General features: G+C 43.9%; 1 protein-coding gene across 5 annotated transcripts in view; it reads left to right on the plus strand.

Annotated features, from left to right (window-relative positions):
- PTPN3 (protein tyrosine phosphatase non-receptor type 3) overlaps positions 1-24,895 on the plus strand; it is a 524,536-nt gene extending 499,641 nt beyond the window's left edge. For 4 of the 5 annotated variants that reach the window (XM_083188290.1, XM_083188291.1, XM_083188294.1 and 1 more), the window contains 2 exons: positions 17,564-17,699; positions 24,144-24,895. In XM_083188290.1, the coding sequence (XP_083044416.1) occupies positions 17,564-17,699; positions 24,144-24,221 (214 nt within the window). In that variant the 3' untranslated portion in view covers positions 24,222-24,895. The remainder of the gene's footprint in view (positions 1-17,563; positions 17,700-24,143) is intronic. The other variant, XM_083188292.1, reaches the window with a different exon arrangement.
- The last annotated feature ends 1,294 nt before the right edge of the window (positions 24,896-26,189 follow it).

Here is a 26,189-nt window from a genome sequence, read left to right on the forward strand (position 1 = left end):
GTTTATAGTTAGAATCAGTGGTCGAAGTGGAAAATTTGAAGTGGGGGTATGGAAATTTTGAAGTGGGGGTATGGAAAAGTAAAGAGTGAATATAGTGCGCACCTTCGGACACCCCCCCAGTCCATCAACGTCCCCTGCCAGACTGCCCCGTTGTACAGGGGTATTACAAAAGCACAATATGTGCTGCTGAGTGATCAGAGAGCATCCTGAGGGTGAAAAAAAAACTTTTTTTTTTATCTTCAGATTAAAGTGGGGGTATGCCATACCCCCGTATACCGCCCCACTTCGACCACTGGTTAGAATTAGTGAGAGATGGGGGAAAAGCCGGGTTTCCCCAGATCGGAATAAATTTGATGGCTAAGGGGTTGCTGCGCACTGATTTGTTGACAAAAATGCAGGAAAAATATATATCATGGAATAGAGGATTGTTTTGAATCTTAGGGGGAATGTCTGATGCTTTCGACTGGAGGAGAGCACCTGGTGAGAAAGGGTGTAGTAATGCTTCATCTAGTTGTACATCTGTGAAAGAATTAGTGCCAATCAGCCAGTCAGCAATGCATATAAATTGTACTGCATGATTTTACAATGAAAAATCAGTAAGACCAAGTCCGCCTGTCCTTCTGGGGGCTGATAATTTTTTAAAAGCTAATTTTAGTCTTTTTCCCCACCAGAGGAAGGTGGAAATCAATTTGTTTAATTTGTTTACATCTATTTTGGTCAGACTAAGGGGTAACCTTTGCATCAAATAAAACATTTGGGGGAAGATTATGCTCTGTACGACTGCCACTCTGCCCAAGTAATGATAGAGGCAATTGCTGCCACCCTTCTAATAATGTAGCAATTTTTGTTATGACAGGGGTGTAATTTTTTGCATAAAAGTCCCCAAAATCCGCGGCAATCTTAATGCCTAAATATTTAATGTCGCTATTGGTGTTTACGAAGGAGAGAGATGTCATGTATAATTTTGTATTTGCATCCGTAGTGGGAAAGTAGAGTATTTCTGACTTTGTTAGATTGATACGGTATCCAGCAATTGTGCCGAATGAGGATATAAGGCACAGGACTTCTAGTATGGTGGAAGAGGGATCTAAGACAAATAATAACATATCATCTGCGAATAGGGAAATTCTGAGTTCCCTATTTCCAACTTTAATTCCTCTAAAAATGTCTGAATCTCTTAAGTGCAATAGCCAGTGGTTCTAAGGCCACAGCGAATAGGAAGGGGGATAGAGGGCATCACTGCCGCGTTCCCTTTTTTATTTCAAATGGGTTAGACACAACACCATTGCTCGCTACTATTGAAAGAGGAATATGATAAAAGCAGCTAAGGATCTGGATAAATTTGTCTGGAAAGCCAAATTTTCGGAGAGTAGCATACACATGAGACCACTCAATTAAATCAAATGCCTTCTCAGCATCCAATGATAAAATCAAATTAGAGGAAGAGAGGGGAGGCCAGAGACTGAGGCGTATACAGCAGCAAGTACCCGTCTTACATTTATTTCCGAGTGTCTACCCGTAATAAATCCAGTTTGGACGGGGTCGAAGATCTTGGGGAGAATATGTTTGAGACGTTCAGCTAGGATTTTGGTCAGTAATTTGTAATCTAGGTTAAGGAGTGATATAGATCTGTAGGACCCGGGTAAGAAGTGATCTCGCCCTGGTTTTGGGAGTACCTTTTGTATAGCTGAGTTAAAGTGTGAAGGGGGGAGATCTCTTTCAAGTATAGAGTTGAGTACTGAGACTAGTACAGGGCTAACTGGTGGAAGGAGTGATTTATAAAATTCACCACTAAGCCCGTCTGGGGCTGGTGCTTTTTCTTTCTTGAAATTTCTTATTGCAGCCTCTACTTCAGCTATTTGGATAGGAGCAGTTAGTGCAGTAGCGTTAGATTGAGAAATTTGGGGGCAAGGCAGGGTCTCCCAGAAGTCAGTGGGGAGTTCAGGAAGGGGATCCGAAGGAGAGCTGTTTGGGGGAGGACCGGAGTACAGATCTGAATAAAAGTTGCGTAGGACTTCAGTTATCTCAGAGTTAGAAGAAGTCTTTACGCCTGTCGATGTCTGAAGTGGATGTATAACCGCAGGGCGCCGAGTACCCTATTAGTAGGTTAGATAAAAGTTTCCCTACTTTGTTGCCAAATTTTTGGAATTTTAAATTCACTGAAAATAGGTGCATATAACTGTCAAAGTCATTTTTGGCTAGGATGTAAAATGTGTTTATTTGAATCTGTGGGGTGTGATTTATTTTGCTGAAAGGCTGATGTTAGAGTACTCTGTACTTTTAAAGAAGTAGAGGTATATTCATGTTTCATTTTGGAAACGTAGGAGATGATAGCACTTTTAAGAACTGATTTAGCTGCCATCCAGAATAGGGATGGGTCTGATTCTAGATGTTGGGCATTATTAGTGGAATAGTCTCTCCAGGTGTCGTTTAAATTTTGTAGAATTGGCCAGGTATGTGGGAAATCTCCACTGTGCAGTTTTGGGAGTTTTAAGAGGAGATTCCATCGAGAAGGAGACCAAAGGGTGGTAAGATAATACAATAGGAGCGATTTGGGCATCAATTATGGAAGCAAAAATCATATGTGAGGGTAAGACATAGTCAATTCTAGACATAGTGTTATGAGCTGCAGACAAGCAGGAGAATGTCTACGGGGTGTAGGGCTCTCCATGCATTAATTAACTGCAATCTTGACATGAAAGCAGGGATCACTAGTTTTGGGAGGGAATGTGAGGAGGAGGGGGATTCGATTTATCTAGTGAGGATGAAGAGACTAGATTGAAGTCTCGGCACACTATAAGGGAATTTGCCATTTTGGGTGAGAGTTTTGCAATAAGATGTTGGAAAAATCTTTTAGAGTATACGTTAGGGGCGTAGATGCTGCAAAGGGTAAATTTGCTGGTGCCAAATGTTAAAGTTAAAATAAGGTAGCGTCCTCTCGGATCTTTGATGACCTCTGTGACTTCATGGGGGATATTTTTTTGGATTAGGAGTACCACTCCTCTGGCTTTGGATGAATATGGAAGGAGTAGGTGTGACAATAAATATGGACGCCAAGGGATTTTAACAGAATTTATTTAACATAAAAAGTATTGAGAGATATAAAAAATATATAAAAACATTTAAAAAAAGAAACATAATGAAAGTTCTTCTTACCCCTAAGGGTATTTGGAGCCAGCAAGGATGGAATAAGACAGGATGCAGTCCGGAGTGTGCACCCTGCTTGTGGCTCCAAATACCTATGCACTGGGGCTGAGTCCTGGGTTAAGTTGTGGGACACCAGTCAGTTCCGACGCGTTTCGAGCATCTAAGTGCTCTTCTTCCTGCGCCCAGGAAGAAGAACACTTAGATGCTTGAAACGCGTCAGCAGTGAAGGGTAGTGTGCTAGTGTAGGCAGGGCCGGCGCTACCCGCTCAGCAAAGGATGCAAAGCAGGTAGGCGCCGGGCTGGAGAGGCGCCACTGTCCCTGCTCTGCATCCCCTGCTGTCTGCGTCTGCCGGCTGCTGCGCCTGGCTGTCACACTTGACGACAGGAAGCAGCGCCGAGGCACAGAGCTCCCTCCAGGCTCCTACCTGTCCTAAACATCAGATGAGAGGCCAGGTCAGCACTGCAGCACGCAGCAGCAGTAGTACTGTACGTGCGAAATGGGGCGGAGCTTCACGGACGGAGGGGGCGGGGCTACACAGAACAGAAGGGGCGGAGCTATGAGGGTGCAAGACTGAAGACACAGGATGAGGATGAGCAGCTGCCAGGAGAGTGTGAGTGTAATGCTACTAATGTCAGCAACTGGTGTCGGCACGTTCAATAGGCAGCACTACTAATGTCGGCAAATATTGTGGGCACTTGTATAGTCAGCGCTACTAATGTCGGCAACTATTGTGGGCACGTGTATAGTTAGCGCTACTAATGTCGGCAACTGGTGTGGGCACGTCTATAGGCAGCACTACTAATGTCGGCAACTATTGTGGGCACGTGTATAGTCAGCACTACTGATGTCGGTAACTGGTGTGGGCACGTCTATAGGCAGCACTACTAATGTTGGCAACTATTGTGGGCACGTGTATAGTCAGCGCTACTAATGTCGGCAACTATTGTGGGTACGTGTATAGTCAGCGCTACTAATGTCGGCAACTATAGTGGGTACGTGTATAGTCAGCGCTACTAATGTCAGCAACTGGTGTCGGCACGTTCAATAGGCAGCACTACTAATGTCGGCAACTATTGTGGGCACGTGTATAGTCAGCGCTACGAATGTCGGCAACTGGTGTGGGCACGTCTATAGGCAGCACTACTAATGTCGGCAACTATTGTGGGCACGTGTATAGTCAGCACTACTGATGTCGGTAACTGGTGTGGGCACGTCTATAGGCAGCACTACTAATGTTGGCAACTATTGTGGGCGCGTGTATAGTCAGCGCTACTAATGTCGGCAACTATTGTGGGTACGTGTATAGTCAACGCTACTAATGTGGGCAACTATTGTGGGTACGTGTATAGTCAGCGCTACTAATGTCGGCAACTATTGTGGGTACGTGTATAGTCAGCGCTACTAATGTCAGCAACTGGTGTCGGCACGTTCAATAGGCAGCACTACTAATGTCGGCAACTATTGTGGGCACGTGTATAGTCAGCGCTACGAATGTCGGCAACTGGTGTGGGCACGTCTATAGGCAGCACTACTAATGTCGGCAACTATTGTGGGCACGTGTATAGTCAGCACTACTGATGTCGGTAACTGGTGTGGGCACGTCTATAGGCTGCACTACTAATGTTGGCAACTATTGTGGGCGCGTGTATAGTCAGCGCTACTAATGTCGGCAACTATTGTGGGTACGTGTATAGTCAACGCTACTAATGTGGGCAACTATTGTGGGTACGTGTATAGTCAGCGCTACTAATGTCGGCAACTATTGTGGGTACGTGTATAGTCAGCGCTACTAATGTCAGCAACTGGTGTCGGCACGTTCAATAGGCAGCACTACTAATGTCGGCAACTATTGTGGGCACTTGTATAGTCAGCGCTACTAATGTCGGCAACTATTGTGGGCACGTGTATAGTCAGCGCTACTAATGTCGGCAACTGGTGTGGGCACGTCTATAGGCAGCACTACTAATGTCGGCAACTATTGTGGGCACGTGTATAGTCAGCACTACTGATGTCGGTAACTGGTGTGGGCACGTCTATAGGCAGCACTACTAATGTTGGCAACTATTGTGGGCACGTGTATACTCAGCGCTACTAATGTGGGCAACTATTGTGGGTACGTGTATAGTCAGCGCTACTAATGTGGGCAACTATTGTGGGTACGTGTATAGTCAGCGCTACTAATGTGGGCAACTATTGTGGGTACGTGTATAGTCAACGCTACTAATGTCGGCAACTATTGTGGGTACATGTATAGTCAGCGCTTCTAATGTGGGCAACTATTGTGGGTATGTGTATAGTCAGCGCTACTAATGTGGGCAACTATTGTGGGTACGTGTATAGTCAGCGCTACTTATGTGGGCAACTATTGTGGGTACATGTATAGTCAACGCTACTAATGTCGGCAACTATTGTGGGTACGTGTATAGTCATCGCTACTAATGTCGGCAACTATTGTGGGCACGTGTATAGTCAGCGCTACTAATGTCGGCAACTGGTGTGGGCACGTGTATAAGCAGCACGGTGTGTGGCATAATGTGTAATGGGCATTATGGTGTGCTGCATATTATGTAAGGGGCATCATGATGTGTGGCACAATGTATAATTTGCATTACTGTGTGTGGTATAATGTGTAATTGGCATTGAGGTGTGAAGCATAATGTGTTATGGGGATTACGGTGTAATTGGTACTTTTATGTGACCACGCCGCTTCCTCATGAAGCCATGCTCCTACATTTTTTAGCGCGCCTACGGCGCGAACTCTCCCTCTTTTTTAACTCATGGCACCAAAATTGTGCTACTATGTGGTGTAATTTGGAGTGAGAGTACTATTGTGTGCCCATTCCCCTTCCTTGTGAGATCACATGTTTTTTTTCGTTGTGCGCTGTCCCTTTGTAAAGCTTGGGTGGGCGCAAATTCATAGTTTGCAGGAGGGCGCCGAATCCCCTAGCACCGGCCCTGAGTGTAGGTCCCTTAACATTTTCAGGAATACCAACTACACAGAGGTTATTCCTGCTGAATCTGTTTTCGATGTCGTCAAGTTTGTTCCACACCTGATAGTTATCAGATGTGAGGGATTTGACAGACTGTTTAAGTTCATCTATGTCATGTGTTGCCACCCCCAACACATTTTCCGCTTGTGTGACTCTATTAGTGAGGGAAGTGAGTTGAGAGGTTATGTCTGCTACTGCTTGTTGGAGCAGGGGTGCCATGGTGGTCCTAATGGCATCAACTACCTCCCCATATGGGGTAGCAGGGGCCCTGCATACCTTGCCGCTGGTATTCGGATCAATTTCTGAGGCAGATTTCTTAAATGCAGGAGAGGCAGACTCCGACTCAGCGTCCGTCGCCATATTGGATGTAAAACGCTGTTTTTCTTGTTGCCCGGCGGGAGCTCCCGACTGCACGGCTGGGGTCATGAAGCGGTCCATTTGTGCCCGGGGGACGTGGTGGGTCTCAGGAGAGCAGGGAGCAGCAGTGTGGAGGCCAGTGGTGGCCGTGAAAAGACTCGCTGTGGTGGATGCCGGCGGAGCACAGCAAGCCGCGTCCTCACACCAAGTAAAACAGTGACAGTACAGATATATATCACACATGTACAGATATGCACTAAATGTGTCCTGATGAGGGACACGGACATGGGGAAAAATATTTACTGAGCTGTACAGCACCCATGCAGCCATTCAGCGGCACCACTTGGTGATTGCAACAGCCAGATAGGCAGAGGCGGGCTGGGCCGGGGGGCAGGGTGCAATGTGCTCCCCGGGCCACTTGGTTTCCTAGTGTCCTGGGCCGCCACTGTCAAATGTAAATAGGGCCCTGCCTGGTGGTCCAGTGTGCCGTTGCCGCCACCGCTTTTTCCAGTATACGTTCGTCAGCCCGCTTGTGGAAGGCGACGGCCTCTCCAAACATGGCCGCCGCCTTCAAGGAGACAGACGCTAGAGCTACTGTCATACCTCTAGCGTCTGTGTAGGTATAACAGCGCATCAAGCAATACCCGGAAGTGCGGATTCGGCGCTCTGTTTGAATGAAAGGAATCCCATCTGAAGCGTGGGTGCACGGGGCAGCGGGTAGGGGACACACAGCATTGAGAGAGAGGCGGGGAGGAGGAAGACAGAGGATCTTTTACTGTACATTCCAATAGGTACACTATCTACCCTATTCTGTTAATCCACTATCTACCCTGCCTGCGTGTGATGTGAGGATGGATGGATGGGAGGAGGAGGGGGGCACTATATAATCTGTGTGTCTGTATTCATGTATGTTGGTCTGTACAAGTATCTGACTATGTTTGTGTGACTGTATGAGTGTGAATGTATGTGTGTCTGTATGTATGTATAAGACATGTGTGTGTACTTTTGTGTAACTACATTTATATTGTATATATGTGTGACTGTGTATAATATGTGTTTTGTGTGTATGACACTGTGTATGTAATGGAGGTGGAACAACTGGCGGTGCAGCCGGTGTATTGCACCCTTTTGTTGCCATGGGCCCACGCCAGCCCACCTTCCCTGCAACCAGGGCCGCCAGTTTAGTAAAGCAGAGGGAGGCATTACGGTGTGTGGCATTATGTGTAATGAACATTACGGTGTGTGGCATTATGTGTAATGAATATTACGGTGTGTGGCATTATGTGTAATGAACATTACGGTGTGTGGCATTATGTGTAATGAACATTACGGTGTGGCATATGTAATGGGAATTACGGTGTGTGCCATTATGTGTAATGGGCATTATGGTGTGTGCCATTATAGGCATTACTTCAGCTTAATGGCACACCCCCTTTTGAATGACCACACCCCCTTTTCGGGCCAGTACTCTGTACTTGCCCCCTAGGCTAAAAGTTGCCAGCCAGCCCCTGCAGATAGGTAGCAAGTAAAAAGCAGTACAGATATAGATACATATTTTGGCTAGCGGCACAGATCCTAGGCAACCATCAGCAGCGCGATCTTAACATTGCTACTCACAGGCAGCAGAGGAGGGGCTCAAAAGGCCATCTCCCCTTCGCACCAACAGGAGTCAGCTTGGATGGATCCAGAGGCTGTCCTGATGAGGAGCTATGGGGGGGGGGGGGGCGGCTGCATTCCAGAGACCCTGGCTAAAGGGAGAGCCAGTGTGAGTGGTGGTGGTGGTGGTGGTGGTGGTGGGGAGGCTGGAGAAGCCCTTTCTGGTCTGATGGAGTAGCAGTACCAGCTCCCATGGGGGCCACCACAGGGGGCAGGGGGCAGGCGGGCTTCTGCAGTCGTGGAAACAAAACTTATTTATATACTTAATAACCATTAACTAAAAATACAATTGTATTCGTGTATATGTATATGAATACAAAGAGAGCGCCACACACCTGGATAGATTTATAGTGTGTACACATGGTCCGATTTCCTTTCCGATGTTGACGATATAGTCAACATCAGATCGGCATCGGATCGGAATCGGATGCAGATCGCAAGGGTTTTAACTCTTGCACTCCCGATCCCAATGCGCGTTCACGTATAGCAAGCCAGAAAGTCTTGGCTGCCTTGACTATATAGTGCAGATCTGCACTATATAGTCAAGATTGAATGCAAATCGGATGTGCCTTAAGATGCGATCCCGATCCGATCTGATCTGATCTTGGATCGCATCTTAAGGCACATCTGACCGTGTGTATACACCTTTAGGATAATAAACCGTTTTTACTGTAATTTATTTGTATAAAAATCAATAAACATAAAATATTATTCAGTAGAGCATCATTAGCTCCTGATAAAATATATAGAGCTTATAGATCAAATTAAACTGGACCACCTCCGGAATGATAAAGTACCTGTGGAATAGTTTATCTGACAAAAATGTCTTTAGGATGACGGCATGAATCAACTATATTTAGTCAGTACTCTGTAGTCACAGATAATAGTAGAAATTGATACTCATCCAACATTTGTAAAATCCATGATCATATATATATAAAGTATGTCACAACCACCATGTCTGCCACTCACGCCTCCCATGCCATGGCTGCCCCAGGGGTTCCTAATAGGGAAGTTAAGACTCTGGCACTCACCTCCGCTATCAATATCAACCATTGGTTGTATGAGTGATAGTACCTTTAATCTGCCCAGACTCTGGAACCTGTGGTAGCCAGTGGAGGATGTCTCTGGTGCGGCTCTAACTACAACCCGCACGGCGGTCGGCAATTAGCCGGTTGGCAGCCGTTGATGAATCGGCAGGGAGTGAGCCGCACTGACCTGTGGTGTTTATGCAGGTTTTCTCCTTATGCGGCTTTCCAAAGATTATACAGGTGGGAGCCTGTCAGCGATGTAAGGATGGGGCAGAGAGAAGACGGCCATCTCCAGAAGATGGTGAATAATCCGGCTGGTAGCAAATAACGTGGTCTGGGTCCTTAGAAAAAGCTTGACGTGTTTCTCCGCTGAAAGACTGTGTCGGTTTCTTCAGAAGCCGGGGGCAGGCGGGCTTCTGCAGTCTGCTAGAGGATAGCAGCCATAGCCTGCAGGCCGGAAATCCCTCATTGTCTCAACCGGGTGTCAAAGCCTGGTGACATGCTTGGGCCAGTGGATCACTGGGGGGAGGGAGTATCCTACTGGCCATTGGTGATCAGGTCATGCCGGGTCTGCCACCGATGCCGCCTGTCTCAGCCGGGAGGGTCATCACATCCTGCTCCGGAGAACACTCAGCAGTCCTCGGCGCTTATATCCTCATCCCCCATTTGTCTCCTCCGTCCTCCTCCACCATCAACCAACTAGGCTGTGCTTCTCCCTCCACATCTCTGCCGCGCTTTTCCTTCTCCTCCCGGGGCCAAGGATGGGAGCTTGGAGGTTGGAGTGCCACGTGCATGTTTCCCCGGCCCCTACTGGATGTGCAAATGTAAAAGTGGAGATTTTGCTGAAATTGACCAATCAACTCCTAAATTTCATTTCCTATGCTGTGCTAGACAGAGGTTTATTATTTGCAGTAAGTAACCTCTACTTTATCTCTCTCCTGAATCCCCATCATAGTCAGATAACCACCATCCAACAAGACAAACAATAACAAAATGCAAAGTGAATGAACAGAAGAAAAACCAAAATCAAATAAATATTTTGTGTGACCACTCTTTGCCTTCAAAAAAAATCAGAAATTTACATTTGTACACAGTTTTTGGATGAACTTGGGAAGGAGGTTGTTCCAATCAACTTTGAGAACTAACCACAAGTCTTCTATTCAGAGGTATTCACAGGTATTCCAGACAGACTCAATGATGAAATCAGGACTTTGTGGGGGCCATACAACAATCATTTGATTATTATTGTTATTATTATCATGTATATGGCTCCACAACAATACATAAATGAGTAAAACCAAGAAAGTAACAATACAGTACAAGGCATTTTAGGACAAGTACATAGTAAATAAATAGTTATATCTGAAGACAGGACACTGATGTAATTATCCGGGTGGCAGAGACCTAGGGATATGTGCCATTGAATGCAGTAATGAGTGAAAAAAAAAGAAAGAAATGTATATATATATATATATATATATATAGTATGTCACAACCACCATGTCTGCCACTCACGCCTCCCATGCCATGGCTGCCCCAGGGGTTCCTAATAAGACTCTGGCACTCACCTCCGCTATCTGTCCCCTTGTTCCTGGGTTACGTGATGTCGCGCTGTCATCTCATGGTGACAGTGGTAGCGTGCGCGCCGGTGACATCCGGGGTCTGGACGGCGTGGGGCCTGAGTTTCCATAGTGTTCTGTGTCCTGTCTGGGCCTGGCTGGACACGCTGACTGGTGCATACTGCACACTTCCTGCTTCGGAAACCTGTTGCCCTCCCCTGGCGGCGGCCATCTTGTTGGTTTCTCCAATCAGGCTGCACTGCCAATTTCCATACAACCAATCACAGTGCAGCTCTCCCTTCAAATACTGACTTGCTGGGCCAAACCAGCAGTCAGTACAATGATGTCCTTATGCTAGGCATCTGACTCTCCTTGCTGCTGGTAGCGCTGCTACTTCTATTTTCAGAGACTCTATCCAGTATCCTGCTACACCCGCTGTCTTCAACCATCACCTTGCAGACCCCTGCTGCCGCCTTAACGGACCGGACAAGGTTAGCCCCCCAAAGGGGTCATCCTTTCTCCAGCCTGACGGTTATTACTCTGCGATCCCTCCTGGCTACAGCTATTAGGGTTGTCAGCACACCCTTCCCGGATTCTTCCAATCATCCATTCTTCCAATCATCCAACCATCCAATCATCCAATATTTCATTCAATCATTCAGTCATCCAATTCAGCAATCCAATCATCCAATTCTTCAAGTTTTCATTTATTTCTTCAAACCTTCAAGTCAAGTCATCTCTTCATCCCAATCACCTGCAAGCTGTACAATAAGTATTGCATATCATTGACTTTGTTTACTCATTTTCTACAGTATTATCCTTGTGCCATTCCTCATCTTCTGTACCATCGTATCTTTATTAAAACTGTTTTTTCTTTTATCCAATTGCCATCCTCCCTTCTGTCGCCTATGTAAAAACCATATATCAAAGCACCTAGCCTCCGTTACACTCCAGCCGGTGCTACCGGAAACGTGACATAGTATACAATAGGCTGGCACTCGTCCTTTAAATGGAATTACCGCGGTGCAGGCAAGGTGAGTAATGTAGATAATGAGTAACCCGCACCCAGCGGATTTGGTGATTCAATGTGAATAATCACTCAGACGCCATTGGCTTCAGCAACCTTTTGGGGGTTTATTCCCATCCTCAGGCTTTTTACAAAAGAAATGCAGTGTACAGCTTACCTTAATACCTTCACCATTCGGTGAACCGCTTTCTACACGCCCTATGTCCACCTTCAACTTCCGGGAGTGTCTCTCACTCACTCCCTCAGCTGATCCCGATGATGTCAGGCAGAGTCAGCAGCAGCACCAAACTGTCTACAAACAAGACAGTATGTATATTTATATATATATATATATATATATAGAGTGAAAAAATCAGCGGCACTCGGAGACTGGAAAATCAGGTGAATGGATCTGGAATATTTATTCCATGTGCAGTAGAAAACGTTTCGGAGCTCGAGGGCTCCGTCGTCAGTTCAAAGTGCTTACTTTGAACTGACGACGGAGCCCTCGAGCTCCGAAACGTAGAAAACGTTTCGGAGCTCGAGGGCTCCGTCGTCAGTTCAAAGTGCTTACTTTGAACTGACGACGGAGCCCTCGAGCTCCGAAACGTTTTCTACTGCACATGGAATAAATATTCCAGATCCATTCACCTGATTTTCCAGTCTCCGAGTGCCGCTGATTTTTTCACTCTATATATACCCTGAGGATCCTTCCCCTCTGGCTAAGAGGGCACCGGAGCAAGTACCCACGGGCATCTACCTTTAAGACCTGAGTGCCCGCCTCTCTCTGGATTATATATATATATATATATATATATATATATATATATATATAACTGGAAGATGTCCGTCACTCCAAGGCTCAGATTAGTGTTAGTGGCACCAGGTGCCTTCCCTTGGAAGACAGGATAAATCCCCAATGTATATCGTGGTCATAGGGCGGCACTCCGGCAACTTGGAAATAACAGAGACAAACGCCTGCTTGGTTCAACGTTTTGAGATTTTTAATCTCTTCATCAGGATAAAAAGTGGACAAATGGAACACAATATATAGCCCCAACCCATGTGTTAGCTGATTTACTGGCTCCGCCCCAGGACACACCTGGGAGAGGTCAGTCACCAAAGCAGTGGTCATACTGTGCAGTAATATAGTAACAACTTTACTGCATCACAAGACAATCTAATACAGCCATACATAATATACCATATATAGCAGTGATAATGCTCTAATGCGTTTCGCCCTAGCAGAGGGCTTTTTCAAAGAGTGAAAGTTAGAGAAACCCCAGCAATCGACATCTCGATATCCAGCACACCAATCTGCTATATTCACTGTTAAATCCAGGCGCACAGGTGAGATTGCCTTATTCCAACCAGACGCCAATCAGTGCAGGTGGGAACAGCAGCGGCAGTGGAGAACTCCGGGGAGAGAGTCGGTAGGTGGCAACATCAATGAGAGAGACGCCGGCCACTGCACCTTCAACATCAGGCTCAGGCAAGGTGGGTTGAGCAGAGACCAGCCAGATCATCCACGGTCCAGCTCCCCACCCGCCCCCAAACCGGAGGGACACTCCAGCTCAGCAGCACCCCGAGGGCGAAGAAGCGCAGGTGAGAGACACGCTGACCCGGCGCTCACAATCAGCATTACTTACTACAGAGTTATAAAACAATGGATTGCTGCTGTCTATATATATATATATATATATATATATATATATATATACATATATCTGGAAAAGTGCCATAAGCTGCCCATACATGCTGCTATGAAGGCGTGCTTTCCGTGCTGTACTAGCACAGATCACATTGCATTGCATTGCCTGTGCATGCGTTGTGCATGCAATGCAATGCAATGTGATGAAACCTAAGTACAAAAAGTATGTGCAAGCACATACTTTTTGTACTTAGGTTTCATCACATTGCATCGCATTGCATGCACAACGCATGCACAGGCAATGCAATGCAATGTGATCCATGCTAGTACAGCACGGAAAGCACGCCTTCATAGCAGCATGTATGGGCAGCTTATGGCACTTTTCCAGATATATGTGTATATATATATATATATATATATATATATATATAGACAGCAGCAATCCATTGTTTTATAACTCTGTAGTAAGTAATGCTGATTGTGAGCGCCGGGTCAGCGTGTCTCTCACCTGCGCTTCTTCGCCCTCGGGGTGCTGCTGAGCTGGAGTGTCCCTCCGGTTTGGGGGCGGGTGGGGAGCACTTTAAATTTTAAAGTGGATTATACAAAATAAATTCCACCTATTTTATTCATATATACACTTTTTATGTATGCCAAGCTAATGTATTTTTTGTTAATGTTTGTTCTTTAGGTGGCCACCTAGAATTTATATATACTTGTATAATAATAAATGTGATATACCATCGGGTATCTTTAAAACCATATGTGTGAGTGCATTCATCCATGGTGCCTTTCATAAATCATTAATAGCACAGCTACTCAATTCTTTTCAGTTATTTTTTGTATTTGCGTCGTTAATTTGTCCATCCATCCTGCACTAGTGTCCAAACGAAGTGTGGGCAAATGTGACCCTTCAAATGTTGATATTTTAGCAGGGCCGGAGCTACCACTAGGCAGCATTAGGCAGCTGCCTAGGGCGCTGGCCGCTGGAGGGCGCACCTTATTTATCATTTAAATGAAGCAGCTATCATTAAAAAAACTTCCGCGATTACCTTGATTTCCGGAAGGCAGGAGGGGCACCTGCGGCTGCGGCGCTGTAATAGAACTGGTGCCTCAATTAGACACCAGCCGCCCGCCCAGCATTTTCAGAGTCAGCGCACAACATCGGCGCTGTGGAGCCTGCAGAACAAACAGGGAGCAGCGTCCCTGCCAGCAGCAGTGGCATTCCATTTACAGGAGGGGGGACCCGCGGTGCTGTACTGGCGTCTCAATCAGACACCAGCCGCCCGCCCATCATTCCCTCACAACGCCGCCCGCCCAGCCTTCTCAGAGTCAGCGCACAACATCGGCGCTGTGGAGCCTGCAGAACAAACAGGGAGCAGCGTCCCTGCCAGCAGCAGTAGCATTCCATCCAGCTGAGCAGTAAGACACGGCCCCCACACCAACAGTAAGCTAACTTTAGATGTAGAGATGTGGTCCTCACAGTAGTGTCCCGTGGCTGCCTTGGGGAGTGGGTTAAAATCGACGTGTCTATAATGAGTCTGCTTCCTGTATGTTTGTTCCATTACCCCTTCACCCCTCCATTGTCTATGGGTGCCCTCCCCTCATGGAATAAATAAATAATTGGGGGGGGGGGGGGGGGGCGGCTGGCAGAGGTTTTGCCTAGGGTGCCAAAGACCCTTGCACCGGCCCTGTATTTTAGACCGAATAGTGGTGAGTTCCTTCGTAACTTCCTCGACCACTGCTAACATTAGGTCAAAAGAACTTATGTTTAGGATGGATGTCCACGTTTTACAAAAGTGTATACTGTATCTCCCCAGGGTGGGAAATCCCCGAGGGATTTTCTTGTTGCTTATATAATCATATAAGGTCAATCCGTGATAGAAGTAGTCTATCTCTTTCCATTTTAAATTAAGCAGTTCATGGTGCAAATGTATATTTTCAACTGCCACATTGCTGGCTCCAATGTCTTCTTTAAACAGCAATTTCTTGTAGTCTGTGTCTGAAAAGCTGAACACTGCCTTATGGGTGAGCTCTACCCGAGAGTGAGCACTTGCAGCCAGAGAACGATGTGCCTTACAAACTGTCCATATCGATGTAACTGGGTGTATGCTTGCTGTCAGGTGAGTGGGTGTATTCCACACCTGTGCACTCACCAGTGTATGAGCGGACTTCTGTTTCCCAGAAAGGTCTGCTGTAATCAATAGCCACGGGTGCCTTCAAGATATTAAAGATTAACTCCTTAATTCAAATGTAGCATTTTGGAGAGCGGCACTCCAATTCTGGCAACTGGGACAATAAATGAAAACCTGTTGCCCTCCGTTTCCAGTCAGCAAATCCTTACTCACTCAGCAATAAAGTAAGACCAGAAGCCTGGATAAATCACCAACGTTTCTGAGCCTGTGCAGCTCATTTATCAAGGTGCAGAAGACAATGTGAAATACAAAATACACATACTTAAATACCTTTCCTTATATCATGCCATCCACGCCGAGCGTGCAGGCGCAGTTCAATGACGTCATCACTGCCATAGCAGCCGGGTAGGGGCGGGGGAAGAGGGCGGGCATACACAAATCTGCATAAATTAGTGTGTAACAAGTGACTACATTTAAGTGAATCTTCACTGTTGCAAAAATCATCACACTTTAAAAATTGTGACGGTGAACAAATGTAAGAGCATAATGTTATGCATTAAAAACGGTGCTTAAAACTGACGTGAAATAAAACAGGTAATGTGAATGATAATTATACTTATATGTGAATAGCTTTGCATTATAGGGTACAAGACCTTTTAAACATCAATATAAAGATAATAGGGGGTATTGGAGCGCTCTATGATAGGACTTTTGGTAAGAAAAAAGTGGAAATAAGAACAAAAATGAAAATAAATATAAATAAATAAAAATAAAAATAAATAAAACAATAAAATAGGAAAAATAAATATGAAGGTAAAGAAAATAAAATTGAATAACGAGTGGACACCTGTGGAGAAATAAATGGGTTAAGAATTGGGTATCCCAATGTTTACACTCTTTAGTGGAAATGTGTGGATTTGCCCGTGAACCTAGCTCACCCTATCTAATCAGCCGGCGGTGCAGCACGGAGGCTGCGATGTGTTGCCGCGGCTGAGTGTACCTTCTCCCGTATGGCAGCGGGGATGCAGCTGTCGGGTCCCGTTCTTCGCCGGCGTCCCGGCACGGCTTCCGATGTTCTTATTGCTGGCTGCAGGTGCTTCAGAAGGGGTGAGGCAGGTGGGCTCCAAATCTGCTCCAACGCGTTTCATGCCGCAAGGGCACTTTGTCAAGGATCAATATAAAGATGATGCAGTCATTAATAAATGTTTTTGAAATATCGATGGACAGGATATATGTTTGTGTGTTGGTTTTTACGTTCACTATTAGGTTCACATGTAAGTATAATTATCATTCACATTACCTGTTTTATTTCACGTCAGTTTTTAGCACCATTTTTAATGCATAACATTATGCTCTTACATTTGTTCACGGTCATGATTTTTAATATGTGATGATTTTTGCAACAGTGAAGATTCACTTAAATGTAGTCAAGTAAACAAATAAATAAATTCAACTTGTTTTATTTCTTGTTATTTCATTTTGGTTTGTGTGTTTCATTATTTCTTTCTAACCCCACAGTAAATCAGTTGTAGGGGCTTGGGCCTGATTAAATACAGCATGCAGTTTACCGAAAATTGCATATCATGATTTTGTGCCAGCACTTAAACGGCAGTTGTGTCACGACTGCAGTTTAAATAGCGATGGGGGCAGTGACAGGGCGGAGATTGGTGGGGATGTACCGATATGGGGACAGTGACACTTTGTTTTTAGGGTGCAGGTTGAGCTGTTCATGGGGGGGAACGACCATGGCGACCCCAAACATGGCTGGCCTGCATCCGGCTTCACAGCTAAGCTGTGGATTCAGTGATATGCTGGCACTTTGCAGGACCCGGCATGCAGGGCAAGCTTGCCCTGTGCTTGGCTTTTCAAAATTCCAACTCAGATACTCACTATTTTACTACCTTTACGATGGCGACCTGGCGGCAATAATGTGAGGTGCTTTAAACATATTATGCCAATGACCTTTACATAAAGCTTATATTAAAGATTTACTGCTTAAATTCCTATACATTAACATTCCCGATTCATTACAGTGCTGGTATAGGTCGTACTGGTGTCCTGATCACCATGGAAACAGCAATATGTCTGATTGAGCAAAACCAACCTGTTTATCCATTGGATATTGTAAGGCAAATGCGAGACCAGCGGGCTATGATGGTTCAGACTTCTGTAAGTAATAACAATATGTACATGTTGCATTCAGATAGGTCTATCATTATTGTACTGTATGTATTGAATTTTGTATTATCTTGACTTTTGATTGTGAAACTGTAGTAAGGTGTACTGTAATTTGAAAAGAAAGTCCCAAAGATACTGAAAGGTAGTTTCCAATAATGTACTAACATTTTTTTCTGTATGTAACTGTTGGTCAAAATGAGCAAACAACTAGGTGATTCATCGTAAGTGGCTCTGCCCCCTTAACCTGTGAATGCCTATATTGCATGAAATATGGTATGTATTGTATGGAGGATTCCCTGCATTGCTACATTAGTTGGTGGATGGTGTCCACAGGTGCTGCGAGTGTGAGAGTGGCAGGTGGGAGGGTGCAGCAGATGAGGCAGGTAGTCGAGCAGTGCTGCATATCTGGGAGGGCCAGGTGGAGGGGGGGGGGGCGCAGAGGTGGGAAGGGGTATGTACATTCTGCTGGTGGGTGAGGAGTGGGTGCTGTGATCTGTGGTGAAATGAGGGGGTGTGGAGGTGCCACCGGCACTGTGGGGGAGTGCGGGGGTGCTGCAGATGGGGTTGGCGGTCTGATGACACTGTGGGTGGGGGAGAAAAGTATGGGCAGCTGCCAGGGTTGGCATGGGTGGGGGAGAGTTAGGTGCGTGTGTGGGGTGTATGGGTGAGAAGATCTGCATGTCGCTGGTTTGTGGAAGGGCGACTGTGGATGGTGGAGCGGATATAGGGCAGCATTGGGTGGGGGTGGTGGAGGGGTGGATGCGGGGGTGCTGTGGGTGAGGAAGTGCTGTGGATTGGGGAGAGGTCGGTGTGCCGTGGGTGGGGTAGGTGTGGATGTGGCTGTACTACGGGATGGAGAGGGGAGGGTGCGGTGTTTACGCAGGTGGATGCGGGGGTGCTGCGGGTGGTAGAGGAGTGGGTGTGGTGGTGTCACAGGTGGGGGTGAGGTGGTACTACCCTCCTCACCTGCTAGCCACCCCCAGGGGACTGTGGGTTGTCACACCACTGGGGAGAGCTCTATCCTGTCTAGGCTTGTCACACATTGTTCCCATCATCCGCAAACTCCTCACAGGCCACCCTCTATCAGCGGCAGTTGCTGCTGCCGGGCATTTCACACTCCCAGTCCTCTTGGCCCCATCGGCCACTGTAATCCCCTGACATCACTGTTTGAGATGACACAGGCGCACTGACACCTGTGCCCCGAGCTGCGCTATGTGATGGTCATACATAGGAGTGGGGAGGAGGGGTGTCAGAATGTTTTTTGGCTGGTGGGGGTTAAAAAAAAATCTCAGTTTGGCGCCCCCCCTCCACATGATGTATTTTAAGGCAAAGGGATGGGTGTGTTAGACTACGTGAGGGGAAGTTAGGGTTAGGCTGCGTGAGTGTCAGGACTGCCATTTATGTCTTGTTTGGTCTGCAGTACCTCTGGTTACATAGAGGTGCTGCTGTTGTTATGTCCAGCTGGCAGTACCTCTGTGTGGCTAGACGTGCTGCTGTCATTGTTTGTTCTGCAGTGCCTCTGGTTTGCCAGAGGTGCTGCTGTTGTTATATTCACCTTGCAGTACCTCTGTGTGGCCAGAGGTGCTGCTGTCATTTCTTGGTCTGCAGTACCTTTGGGTGAAGGCCTTTGAAAAAGCTAACGCGAAATGCGCATTGGCATGCAGCTCACTCCACTATCTAAGGAGTGATGCTGTCCTTTCTCTCTTTCTTATTTAAAAAAAAAAAAAATTGCACTGTGTTACAATGGGATTACCCCAATAATAAGTATAGTGTGTTTTATTACCCTGTCTAGCCGCAAAATACTGGTTTTCTGACAGAAGCGACTCTTACTGAAATTGCTCTCACTGCATGTGGAGCCAATATTTTGGATATTGTGTACACTGGAATGAACTAAGGATGAATGAACTGGAATGAACTAACTGCTCGATACCACAATATTGTATTAATGTGTGAAGACAATTATGCGCTATGTGTCAATCTGCAGTATTGTAATATTCAATAGCCGCAAAATACTGTCACTCTGACAGAAGCGATTCTTATTGAAAACATTTGTACTGCATGTGGAGCCAATAAATTGGATAGTGTGTACACTGGAATGAACTAAGGTGCAATTACTAGCACCACTGCCCGACACCACAATATTGTATTGAAGACAATTATGCGCTATGTGTTAATCTGCAGGATTGTAATGTGTAATGTGGCATGTCCCGCAAAATAGCGCGATTTACACATAGGTTAAGATATGCATGTCAAAATAAATAAACACTAAACACGATCTCAATAAAGGCAACTGCATAAATATAGCTAACTGTGGCCATTAATGTACACCTATCTGCTGATCGCAACTATCTAATTTAAAATGAGGATGGCTCCACGCCATATGTGACCAATACACAATCGGATGGTGTGTACATGTAAGAAAGGTAATTTGTGTCATTTTGACAAGAATAGACACCAGCTATTGAATTAAGCATACTATCAGTGGTTTCAGTGATATCAGATTAGAACTGCTTACATCAGTATAGGCCGGGCATATTCCTGCCCCAATTAAATGGTTAGCATATAAGTGGATCTGGAGATGAGATCTGTAAAAACGCATTAGCGTGGATCATCAATCAAAGTGAGATCTGGGCCGGAGATGACCTCACAGTCTGTGACTGTTACTTATGGGCCAGTGCTCTGGACTTGCCCCCCATGCTAAAAATTGCCAGCCAGCTCCTGGAAGGGGATGGCCATTTTTCAAATGACAGGAGGAGGAGCACCGGGACTCAGTGCAGACAGGCACTGCGGGCATCAGAGATTCGTGGCGGCAATAGCTTCCGCAGACCCCGCGGTGCCCCAACTTCCCTAGCGCCTCCAACCAACAGTGGTTGGCTGCAGAGCTATTACTATGCCACTGTGTCTAATGGTTATTTATTATCAGCGATGGCCAGGGGTGGTGACACACAAACTGCAGAGTTTTTGAACACATTGAGGCTAACATGTATATGTGAATCACACACACCTGGTATTTTGACATGAATGACCATGTTGGATGCGGGAGAAAGGGAGAAACACCAAGTTTGCTGGTTTTACTAATAGATGTAAGTGTGATTATCATTGATTTGTCCCTTGTGGGATTCCATAATGGATTACACAGATATGAGCCATATCCGTAATCTAGACCTTATGGTGATTGATTTTTTTAAGGGTGCCCCAGACAGAATCAGTGTCCCTCTATCTCAGGAGCTGTTTGGATATATACTGATGTGTCTTGACAAAGGCCAGGATTGGTCCAAACATCATCCAGGACTGTTGTCCTCTTCTTTAAACTCGGTGATGTGTAAATAAAATGTACCTTTTCTTCAATTGGTGAGTGCCCTTAATGGACCAATTCAGGAAAATCAGCACTCTTAGATAGACATCTTACAGACAACGTTTAATTGCTTTTTATTGATTTATTTGCTATATTACCTGAAGAATTTGCTCAATAAAGAGCAATGAAACGTTGTCTGTAAGATGTCTATCTAAGAGTGCTGATTTTCCAAGCCGTTTGGAGTGCTACTCCCACCCCCAAGATTTGTATACTTTCTCCACTGGAGAGGGCACCCAGCGCAGCATCAGATCTAATAGGGAGAGCCGGTCCCCCCCCCCCATTTATATATATATATATATATAGGAAAACAAGCAGGCTGCGCTAGTCCTTAGTAAATCACTTCTTTCAAGTTTTTAGTACGGTGCAGCTCTCCTCCGAAATGACCGATTCCACGGTCCCAAGGTACATGCGAAGAAACAGGAGACAATCGCACAATGAGCGGTAAAATTCAATTCACTTTTATAAAATATATCATCTCACCCCCTGACGAAGTCCTATAAGCGACGAAACCGGTTGGGCGAGTTACTGCTGTGACGCATTGGTGGAGCCGGGAAATCGGACCAACGAGACGCTGGGAGCTCTGCGGCTACGGTGGTTTTGTGTGAGATGACGACCCGCTCTTTATTATGATATGCTGGCAAGCTGTTATCTTTAAACTTACATGTACGTGAGCTGATATATTTTATAAAAGTGAATTGAATTTTACCGCTCATTGTGCGCTTGTCTCCTGTTTCTTCGCATATATATATATATATATATATATATATACACAATCTAGGGAAGAAGCAGCACTCCAGCCATTAAACGAATTCGTGTTTTAATCAGTCACAGCAAACAACAGCTGTTGTTTGCTGTGACTGATTAAAACACGAATTCGTTTAATGGCTGGAGTGCTGCTTCTTCCCTAGATTGTGTATATAGCTGTCTTACAGCTGCTAGCGGGCACCCGCCGAGGAACTTTATAAGTGGAGTTGCCGGACCCCCCTTGTCCCGTATATATATATATATTTTTTTTTTTTGTTTACCAATCACGCATGTGGGTTCCTGCCTATTTAATGAATTCAAAGTTAAACAGCCCACACACAGAGCGAGGTGTCGGCTCTGTGTGCTGAGTGAGCTGACACTGATGACTAGCAAGATTGATAGACACTGTCCATCAATCTCCGCCAGTGATGCGCGGGGATGCGCATTGCTGTCGCTATAGCCCCTATGTAGGGGCATTTTCTGTGATTTTTCAAATTAAGCAAAGTCACTTAGAAAATGCCTTAATATGTGTGTAGGCCCTATTATTGTGTGTAGGCCATATTATTGTTTTTTTTTTTTTTTTTTTTTTTGAATAAACATTTTTATTGAAAGATTTTTTCATATTATACATGGAACTTCATATATTTTCTTATCTTACAAAGTATATATATAAATCCATAAGAAAAAGGTATAGAGGAAAGGGAAGCAGGGCTGGGTATCGTTACTGTTACATATATAGCGTTAAATCTACGTACATGATTTTATTTTATATTTATTTATTTAATACAGATCTATAGAGAGATTTTGACTTAGTATTTCCTAAAGATGTTCCTAGGAAGAAGGTCGGCCTATCTACTTTACTTCCATGTTTTCCCAGCTTCATTCTCTTCTATTTATTTTATTTACCATTACCTTGCAATTTTGTCATAGGCCGTATGAAAAGGGGGAGGCATCTTATGGCAACCATAGCCTCTCAAACTTTCAGACTTTTTTTTCTACAATACTAGCAATATGTTCCATGTGATACATATACCATAGCATTGCCAGAATTGCGTTCCTAGATGGAATTTTTTGAAGTTTCCAATGAGAGGCAATCTTAATCGCACTAAACATATACCATATGAGTTTTTGCGATGTTTTTGATATATTTGGTATCTCATGTGGTAATAACTAAAACATCGGACAAAAAGGAATACTTATCACAGTTATCTGTCTTATTAAACTGTATATACGGCCAGCTAATATGAATTAATACGACATCGGAGGGTTACAAAGATGTTGTATTTGACTGCTTTGTAAATCCCCCTCCGGAACACGACAAAGCATACGAGGTATGCTGTCGTGTTAATTCGTATTAAGAATACGAATGCAACTTTTTGCATTCGTATTCTTAGTAAATTTCCCCCATAATGTTATTATATCTTTTTTTGTATTTGAAAGCAATAAAAACATAAGTAAAAAAAATTGTATTGCCATTGTACGCTTACGTGGGGCATTTAAGCCATTTACATTTAATGTAATTATTTTTATAGTCATAATGTATTCTTATAAAGTTCAAAGCTGATCTGTAGTTCTTATCTGACGGCAGATAAGAACCACTTGGCCCATCTAGTCTGCCCCTTTTTTAAACATGTTACCTCAAACCATATTTGTAAGGATATCAATATGCCTATCCCAAACATGTTTAAATTGTACTACTGTACCTCTACCACCTCTGATGGGAGGCTATTCCACTTATCTACTACTCTTTCTGCGAAGTAATTCTTCCTCAAATTTCCCCTTAATCTTCCTCCCTCTAGTTTCAGTGCATGTCCTCGTGTTCTGTTGCTCCTCTTGTCTCAAACCTGTACCTTGTTAAAGCCCTTGATATATTTGAAAGTTTCTATCATGTCCCCCCTTTCCTTTCTTTGATCCAAAGTATACATATTAAGATATTATAGTCTTTCTTGGTATGTTTTGTGATGTAGGCCGTGCACCATTTTAGTTTACCTTCTTTGTACAGTCTCTAATGTATTTATATCCTTCTGGAGATATGGCCTCCAGAACTGTGCTCTAGATGAGGTTGTACCAATGACATATACAGTGACATTAATACTTCTTTCTTTCTACTGCTGATACCTCTCCCTATGCAACCAAACATCTGACTTGCCTTCTTCATTGCTTTGTTAAATGCACGATAGAGTGTAACATATAGCAACATTTTACCCAGGGGAAAGAAGAAAGATCAGAGGTGTCAAGAGGACACATGAGTAAGGCCCTATTATTGTATGTTTGAATCCTTAAGCAAAAAAATGAATTTCCTGCCCTTACAGTTAACATTGTTTTCTTGTTTTCAGAGTCAATACAAGTTTGTTTGTGAAGCCATTCTCCGTGTTTACAAAGATGGATTAGAGCAACCCTTGCATTACAGATGATATAGTATATATCAAAATCCATGGGGCTTCCACAAAATGTCTCCGAAAGATGAGCACATCAGTGGCACTTTAAATTTCTGTAAAAGAGTTTTAAATTATTAACATAAATAATATGTATATAATGTGTCATGTGTATGTGTCCTAATTGTGTATAGATCATTTTACAAAATTGAGTAACTACAGAAACAATATAAAATATGCTTTCATGAACGGAGTGTAACTTCCCAAATGCTTGAGTTAACTACTATTGACAATAGTCACTGTACTTTTAGAACTTGTGGTCCAAAGAAAAATAGAGTAGCCCAAGCACATTGTTTAAGGAACACTATATTTTTTACATTTTCATGATTTAAAAAGTGCCAAAACTAAGATGTCTTCTAGGAAAACACGCACTGACGTGCATAATGTATATTTGAAATGTTTAAACAAAAATGTAGTTTTATTCAAATCGCATTTGTAGCACAATTAATTGCATTCCATATGTTACTACTTCATCTGCTTTATATATATATATCTCTATATCTCTATATATATATATATATATATATATATATATATAGAAAAGGGGGGGTTTGTGTCCCTGTCCTGCGCCTGTAGGTGAGCAGCACTTCTCTAAAGGCTCCGCCGCTAATGGGAGTCTGATGTACAAGATAGAGAGAAGAAGGTGTAGAGGTGCGCTCAGAAGGTGATATCACCAATCCACAATTGTAAAAATACAAAATTTATTTCATACAATAAAATAAATTTACAATCTACACCTTTGTTCGGAATCATTATGAATTACTACGATCCACCAACAATCCTTGTAAACCTTTCATGATAAATGTACTTTTAACCATTTTATTGTATGAAATAAATTTTGTATTTTTACAATTGTGGATTGGTGATATCACCTTCTGAGCGCACCTCTACACCTTCTTCTCTCTCTCTATATATATATATATATATATATATAGAGATATATATATCTATATATATATCTATATATATATATATATATATATATATATATATATAGAGATATATATATATCTATATATATATATATATATATATATATATAGATATATATCCAGATATCTATAAATATATAGAGATATATATATTAGGGCGGAGTGAAAAAACTGAAATTGAGAAATTCAAAATCAGCTAGTGTGGAAAAGTTGTGACTTGACTTGAATAAGAAACGTGCAAAAGCATTTTGATCTGAGTCAACATCTTCTGTTCTGGCAAGAGGCCTGAAGTTTCACTTTTTTGGTGAAAATGACAAAAACTATGAAGATGCTCCGATCTAGTTAAAATTATGTCAGAATGTCTTAGAGTGGTTCATTAATATACTTTAGCATAGTAAAAGAGAGTACGAGATTGTCCTAGTGCAAAGTGACTGACTTTGGTGGGAGAAAAAATCCCTAATAATTGACCCATTTTCATGGTCACAATTGTGAATATTGTGTGTTTTCTCCTGAACGTGTTTATAATAGAATAAATGGAATTTCGGTGACACTGTGTGAAATATAACACTGCATAATAGCCCTTAATCAGACCTGATCCCAGTACAAATTTGTTCTCAAAATGGGCAAAACAAATGCTGCATTGCAGGTGGGGCAGATGTAACGTGCTGAGAGAGTTAAATTTGGGTGGGGTGTGTTGAAACTGAAATCTAAATTACAGTGTAAAAATAATGCAGCAGGTATTTACCTTGCACAGAAACAAAATAACTCACACAAATCTAAAGGTGGCCATACATCTACAGATCGATTGTCAGATTGGGCCGGTTGGAACAAACAGCTGGTAATATCTGAATGACAGTTTTTCAGCATTTCAAAGCAAATGGTCAACTGTCATTTGCTCTCATCTTTTACCAGGATTTTGTTCCAACCAGACAGATCGGACAATAAACCTGTAGATGTATGGCCACCTTAAATCTCTCTGCACATGTTACATCTGCCCCACCTGCAGTCCAGCATT

The sequence above is a fragment of the Crinia signifera genome, chromosome 5, assembly GCF_055691185.1.
Source record: "Crinia signifera chromosome 5, ASM5569118v1, whole genome shotgun sequence".
In the NCBI taxonomy this organism is placed as follows: Eukaryota; Metazoa; Chordata; class Amphibia; order Anura; family Myobatrachidae; genus Crinia; species Crinia signifera.